This window comes from Bison bison, unplaced genomic scaffold (genome assembly GCF_000754665.1).
Source record: "Bison bison bison isolate TAMUID 2011002044 unplaced genomic scaffold, Bison_UMD1.0 scf7180017853184, whole genome shotgun sequence".
Lineage (NCBI taxonomy): Eukaryota > Metazoa > Chordata > Mammalia > Artiodactyla > Bovidae > Bison > Bison bison.
In genome coordinates this window covers 77,287-84,675 of record NW_011483757.1, presented here as the reverse complement: position 1 = coordinate 84,675, position 7,389 = coordinate 77,287, and the positions used below count along the sequence as shown (strand labels likewise).

The 7,389-nt window shown below is 53.6% G+C and overlaps 1 protein-coding gene across 1 annotated transcript in view; it reads right to left on the bottom strand.

Moving 5' to 3' along the window:
- Positions 1–6: 6 nt before the first annotated feature.
- The window catches only part of RBPJL (recombination signal binding protein for immunoglobulin kappa J region-like), a 12,225-nt gene continuing 4,842 nt past the window's right edge, over positions 7–7,389 (bottom strand). The window contains exons 6-12 of the mRNA XM_010853605.1: positions 7,046–7,220; positions 5,084–5,221; positions 4,569–4,678; positions 4,150–4,302; positions 2,623–2,778; positions 2,369–2,472; positions 7–2,261 (exon numbers count right to left, since the gene is read on the bottom strand). Of these exons, the coding sequence (XP_010851907.1) occupies positions 1,985–2,261; positions 2,369–2,472; positions 2,623–2,778; positions 4,150–4,302; positions 4,569–4,678; positions 5,084–5,221; positions 7,046–7,220 (1,113 nt within the window). The 3' untranslated portion in view covers positions 7–1,984. The remainder of the gene's footprint in view (positions 2,262–2,368; positions 2,473–2,622; positions 2,779–4,149; positions 4,303–4,568; positions 4,679–5,083; positions 5,222–7,045; positions 7,221–7,389) is intronic.

The window sequence follows — 7,389 nt, the reverse complement described above, 5'->3', positions numbered from 1 at the left end:
GAAAGTGCAAAAAATAGAGCTGCATGACTGGGCTTTCAGGCCAAGCTAGGTCCTTGGCTTCCGGGTCTCCTGCCTGGTGGAGTGGTAGAGGAAGTTCTTGAGGGCAGAACTGGAAAGGCCCTTGAGCCCCAACTCCCCGAGAGACCTTTTAGCATTTTTACAAGTGGCTTCCTGCTTCAATCTCACAGGGCAGTGAGCTCAAACTCTCCTGGGACGGGCATTCACGTGGAGGACATTTTCCATCCATTTATTCCCTGGGTTCCTCAGCCAGGATCCACTCCCAGGGGCCATGGCAGACTGAACAAGCTTCTCTTTCCCATCATTGTGGGTTTCAGTCTGCTGATGGCAGAGAACGGAACTTAGCCAAGCGTTTGAGGACTCTAAAAGTAAAGCCCATTTTGCCCCCTTGGGAAATATCAGCTTCTTCTTTTTCACGGAGGTTTCCATGTTCTGGGGAAAGCATCTCAGGAAATGAACTTAGAGCATAAAGAAAGGCCCAGAAGGGTGAGAGCCCTTGACCCACATTTCAGACCAGTTCTCCCCTTTCGGCACCCCCAGGGGCTGGTACAAGTAGTTGGCACCTACAATATCTGTGTCATGGTTTCCACAGCCCAAGTCAGGACCCTCCATGACACAGGTTCCTCCCTGTGGGGCACACATTTGGCAGAGGGTGGAGAGTCTGGGCAGTGATGAATTGCAGTTTTATCCCTAGGCTCCATCCAAAGAAGCTACTCTTTCTTGATTATTGCCCAGCAGATCCCATGAGTTCTGCCTAGAGTTGTCCTGGGAAAGTTTTGTTTTGGGTCTTGTGGTTGCCCCTGGGCCTGCCCAGAGGCAGCAGGTGGTCCTCAGAGCAGGGACAGGGGCTCAGGGATGCTGGCTACCTCTGAACCCCGTTGCTCCTCCAGGAAGTATCACAAGTGAGCTATCTGCTCCACCACACATGTTGTCCTCTACTCTGTGTGTATGTGGGGGGAAGCACACTGGGCCACCTCCCTCTGGGAGGAGGTGGGTCATACAGATACAGGGAGTACCACACTCCCTGCCCTGGCTGGGAGTTGATGCCAACACAGCAGAGCAATCTCCGACCCTTAGGACTGACTGCATCTTACCAGGCCTTCGAAAGAAATGCCTGGGTAGACAATTAAGATGGCAAGACCTGACCACTACACCAGGGACCTACCCAGCCACCAAAGTTGTGGACCAGAGGGCAAACATCTGAATGGGTACTGTGCCTGGCTCCAGCCAGAAAAAGACTAAGGAAAGGACTGAGCTTTGTACTGCAGAGTGGAAGCCAGCACTCCAGGACAGGTTCCCCATGCTCCAGAAGGGACTTGGTGCTTGGAGTGGGACCCAATGTTCCAGGCAGGACCTGGTGCTTTGGGGCCATCAGGGCAAGCGTGAGCCCATGCCCCATATGTGTGAAATATCACCCGTTTCTTCCTTCAGGAAATACAGCTGCCTGGAGGGTCACTGCTCTAGGCTTTTTACAATGTGTGAAACTGTATGCCAGACCCAGAGAGATGGAGAGAAACAAAGATGCAGGGACAGGGATGCACAAAGAAGAGAGATCTAAGGAAACTCCCTGGTGGTCCAGGGACTAAGACTGCACTTCACCGCATGTGGGACGGGTTCCACTCCTGGTCTGGGAATTAAGATCCCACAGGCCACGTGACATGGCCAAAAACAAAAACCAAAAAAACTATAGTTACTTCGGGAGAGAGAATGTCAGAGTGAAAAAGACAATGATAGAGAAAACCACACTCCTGACCGGATACAAAGGGAGCATCACTCAGGCGGGGTCTTCCTAGAAGGAAAAGACGAGGGAGTAACCGGTGAAAGACCCGCAGGGCCAGGTTTCTAGGGCGAGAGCTTTCTGCAAGTCGGTCTTCAGCTTTCACTTGCGCAGCACCGAGGCGGAAGGCAGGGCTCAGGACCCAGAAAACCCTCCCCCGGCCAGGTCTCAGCGTCCAGGCCGCTCCTCCTACGTCTGGATGAAGAGGTGGAAGTTGGTGCGCGTGAACTCGTGATGGATGCTCTCCAGGAGCGCGTCGGCGTCAGCGGCGGGCGCCGCCAGGGCGCCCGGGGCCCCCGGCCGCGCGCTGTACTCGGGCGTGTAGGTGAAGGAGAAGGCGCTGGGGTAGAAAAGGCCGTCGGTGCGCACGAGGCTCACGGGCACTGTGATGGGTGTGCGCAGCCAGCGCCAGTCGCTGCCGAAGACGGCTACGTCGGGTACCACACACACCAGGGACCGCGGGCTCCTGGGGGTGGGGCATCGAGGTCGGGGCAGCAGCGATGCTGATGGCGTGCACCCCACTCCCCACCAGCTCCGTTCTCTGGGAGACAGGGAAACCCCCCACCCCCATACCTGTACATGGTTTCCGCTTCCACGTCCCCGAACCACACCTTGAGCCCCGCGTGGAAGTTCTCACCGTGGAGCTCCAGGGTGGCCACGTCGCCCCCGCCACTCAGCTGGGGGAGGGTGAGACCAAGGGGTGTGGGAGAAGCGGGGGGCGGGGTGGGGGAAGCTGAGAGCTCGAAACCCTCCCTCACCTGCACTCCCGCCCCGCCCAGAGCAGTCAGGATCCACGCCCGCCAGCGGCCCGCAGCGCCCGGATTCACCTCGAGGGTGCTGATGAGCGGCACGGGAGTGACCGGCTCCCGGGTGCACGCCAGGCTGGTGCTGAAGGAGAATTCCACCGACTCGGTGCCGATGATGGTCCAGCAAGAGTTGTCGTTGAGCAGCGCTCTGTTGGCCTCGTTGGGGCAGGGGGAGGCCTGAGGGGAGACCCCAGGGGATGGAGAAGAAGCTGCGGCCAGGGGCGGCCTTCAGCGCAGCCAGCCGGCGCAATGCCGGGGCTTCCGCATTCCTAACGTTCCAGTCCTGGGCTCTGCGGTTTACCTGCCCTGCGAGCTCGGACCAAACCTTTAATTTCTCTATTTAGAATTACCTCAGCTCGCTGGACTAGCTGGTTTCTAAAGATCTATGTTCTTAGAATTCTAGAATTCCATTAAAAAAAGAAAAAAGAAAAGAAAAACATTGTGCAATCCTGTGCCCTAAACATTCCAACACTTTAAAATGCTTTTGGAAGGATTATTGCTCAATAATGGAGAAGGCAATGGCAACCCACTCCAGTACTCTTGCCTGGAAAATCCCATGGATGGAGGAGCCTGGTAGGCTAGGCTGCAGTCCATGGGGTGCTGAGCGACTTCACTTTCACTTTCATGCATTGGAGAAGGAAGTGGCTACCCACTCCAGTATTCTTGCCTGGAGAATCCCAGGGACAGGGAGCCTGATGGGCTGCCATCTATGGGGTCGCACAGAGTCGGACACGACTGAAGCGACTTAGCAGCAGCAGCAGCAACACTGCTCAATAATAATGTGATTTTCTACGTATTATGATTTTATCTCAACATTCCATGATAATGTTCTTTGTATTGCTTAATAATAATAGCAGTTTTTCATATTTGACAATCTTATGTCTTAACAGTCCATAATTCATCTTTGCTCAGTAATACTCAAAAGTTAGTTAAGTCGCTCAGTCGTGTCCGACTCTTTGCGACCCCGTGTGGACTGTAGCCCATCAGGCTCCTCCGTCCATGGGATTCTCCAGGCAAGAATACTGGAGTGGGTTGCCATTTCCTTCTCCAGGGGATCTTACCGATCCAGGCATCGAACCCAGGTCTCCCGCATTGCAGGCAGATGCTTTAACCTCTGAGCCACCAGCCAAAAGTACTATTTATTACTGATTTTTATTTGCATTCTACAATTTTTTTTTTCTTGGCCCTGTGCCTCTGGGCTTGTGGGATCTTAGTTCTCAGACCAGGGATGGAACCCCAGCCCCCTGCGGTGGACGTGCAGAGTCATAACCACTGGACCACCAGGGAATCCCCCTACAATTTTATATCACAACATTCTATGACATTAATGGCCTTTGGGAAGGAGCATTGCTCAATGCTACTATTACTATTTTTTTCTACATTCTCTGATTCTATCCTGATAGTCTTCATGTCTAACATTCCATAGGAGGCAGTGTTGCTCAGTGAGTAGCAACCACGATGGTGCTGATAATGGTGATCTTACATCCTACTGTTCTTTGCGGTTCTGATTTTCTGGGATGCTTGGTGCTGAGAGTCTCTGCTTCTCACCTGAAACTGCACCACCTTCTCTGTAGCGAGACATAAGTAGGTGCCGCCTCCTCCTGGAGGGCCACCGGGAAACTGGAATGCACACTTGTGGAGTTGCGAGATGGGCTCATCCACGTCGAGGAGGGCACACTGTTTGGCTACTTTGCGGATGATCTATGGCAGAAGTGTGGGGGAGGTGTGGCAGCAGGGTGCCTGGGTGCCCACAGGCTGCCCTCCCAGCCAGCTCTCTGCTACCCCAATAGCCATGCAGAATGCTGGAATATTGCTGGCATATCCGCCCCCTCACCATGACAGCTCCCACAAACGCTGAGTGTCTCCAATGAGAATAGGGGTCATCATGCTTTGGGTGCTCACCCTCAGCCCTTCCCTTGTGGACGGATCTGGGGTGACCCGTCCAGCCATGCCCTCCCTTCCCATACCATTGGAGGTAGGGTGATGCCCGTGACCGTGCAGACGAGCTGCACCAGGGAGCCGTAGCGGACGTAGCCCTCTCGAGGCGGGAAGTCCCCCTGGGAACACTGTTCATCAGCTGAGAAATAAACAGAAGGCAGGAGGGCTTCAGGGGTTCTAAGCTTCTGTCCCAAATCCTTCTGCCTCTGGCTCCGCCTCGAGTCACATAAGGGTCTTATGTGCAGGGTTAGCACACAGAGAGGTGGCTCAGGCTGAAATTTCTCAGCCTGGAGAAACCCTCTGTGGCCCATCCTTAGAATGCCTGTGCTCTGGGGGCAGGGGCTGAGCTGGGGAAAGGGGTTGGATGCCGGAGTCAGAGTAGCTGGGTTCAGTTACTGACTCACTAGGACTTTTGACAAGTCTTTTGGTGTCTGTAAGCCTTGGTTCCATGGGGCAACATTTACTTCCCTGGATGAGTTGTGGTGAAGATGAAATAAGTGAATGCATGTGAAGTGCCCAGCCCCGGGCCTGCTTGTGGGATTACCCAGGTGGAGAGTGAAGGCAGCCCACTGGCGTGCACTGGCCACAAAGTCCCCATCCTCCACGGAGAGGTAGCGCGTGGAGACCGTCTGGGAACGCAGGCGGTTGAAGAGGGAGACCTTCGAGCCCGAGGATATGCACACTGTAAGGGGAGGTGGAGTCAGTGCCCGGGCCTGGCTTGGCCCCTTGGAATTGCCAGTGAAGTTCCCACCCTCTGTCCCCTGAGCCAATCTGGGTCAAATTCCCAGACACACTAGCCTGGGAATTCATTGTCTCATGGCTATTTATCCAGCACCTGCTATAATCCTGCTTCTGTACCTCTGTCTGGTCCTTTTTGCTGCCTGGGCAGGAAAAACAAGTAGTTACTAAATGCCCTATGCTCTGTGCCAGGCACCAAAGGGTGAATTAGATCTAGTTTTGCTCTGGAGGAGTTCACAGTCTCAGAGTGGGGACTGGGAATAAATAGAAACTTTCAGTAGGATGTAGTAAGGGCTGGCTGGGTTCCAGAAGGCTTCCTGGAGGAGGTTATACTCTTAGCTGGGGAGGACGAGGTAGGTAGGAGTTGCTCAGGAGACTGTATAAGCAAAAGGCATGTGGTGTGAAATAGCAGTATATTTCTACGGTTTAATATTGATCTCTTTCATCCTTTAGCACAAATTCAGAGCCACCATTCTGCTTTCTGATTGGATTTTGAGCACCCGGGGAGAAAGCACTGGGCCATCATCCACTCTTCCCCCACAGTGCCAGGCATACTGTGGGTGCTCAATGTATATTTCACCCAAGTTCCCATCCATTATCATAATGATGATAGCTAACGTTCATTGTTTTTCAGATACTGTTTTAAATGCTGAACTTGAGTTAGCTCTTTTGCTTCTCAACAGCCTTCTGCAGTAGATAATATTATCTTTACTCAAGAGAACAACTCCCTCAAGACCACACAGCTAGCCAGCGGCAGAGCCAGGATTCAAACCCAGGCCACCTCGCTCCAGAATCTGCACTTAAAACCATCTCACTATACCCACTAAGCATTCCCTGGCCCTGTCCTCACACCAGCGGCCAGCCAGCGCACTGCCTGAATCTGAGACATCCTTCAACGTTTTTAACAGAAAGCAAACAAGGTGCGGGGTGGGAGTGGGCTTGAGTCACATCAACTCAAGTTCAAATGCTGGCTGGACCACTTTTCTAGGTGGGCAAACCTAAGCAAGTCATTTGGAAGGTGATGGGCCCCAATATTTCTTTTTTTCTTTTCCTTTTTTCTGGTCCCACTGAGTGGCATACAGGATCTTAGGGTTCACCAACCAGGGATCAAGCCTGAGTCCCCTACAGTGGAACCACAGAGTCTTAACCACTGGACTGCCAGGGAAGTCCAAGGCCGGAACATTTCTTAAACGAATGGAGGGATGTTCCGCGTCTCATTTTTCCTCACCTACCACTCACCTTACAAGGATGAGCATCAAACAGGGTGATGAATGTACATGCCTGCCAAGAAAGGCCCCCTTTCCCCAGCTTCTCCCTTCCATTTTCCAGGGAGGGTGATGGTGTTATTGTCATTCAGGCTTTTCCCCCCTGTATTTTCAAACCCATTAGCCCCGGGGTTTATCACTTGGCATCCAGGGCTTATCTCCAACTGTCTCTTTGATCAGCTATGTGTGTCTCTCCCCTGTTAGGCTAGGCTGTTCCTCCAGAACAGACACTTGCAATGCACATCAGGCACTGAATAAATATTTTTAACTGAATTTCCTCTGCCTTTTTATTATATTTTGTCTTCGGTTCAGCACATGCCAGCTATTTTGGGGACCCCCAACCTCAAATTGGGTACCTAAGCCACACCCATTCATCCAGACCCGGCCCCGCTTTCGGCTCACACTCCCAGGCCTCTCCCCCTCCCCCTTCCCAAATCAAGCAGCTTGCAGACCTGGGGCACCTCCCCAAGCCCGCCCCGCGGCCAGGCCCCGCCCCCGCTCACGGTCGGTGTTTTTCAGCGACTGTTTCTTCTGCGAGGGCTTGGAGATGACCTTGATGAGGCGGCTGTGGAAGGGGCCCAGCTCCCGGCCGCCTCGGAGCATGAGCCGCAACACCAGTCGGAAGTGCTTCCTCTTGTCTGCGTCCGAGATGTACAGAGTCTTGGCGCAACTGAATTCCTACCGGGTTCGCGAGGACAGGGTCGTCTCATCGCAGCCCTAAGTCCCGGGATGAGCCCACCTCCCCCAGTTATCTGACGCCCGCCCCGTCGGACGTAACATGACAGGTCCAAGCTCTTGGACTCAGCCTCAAGGCAGAAACCTGGTCTCTCCGCATCCCCACCTATCT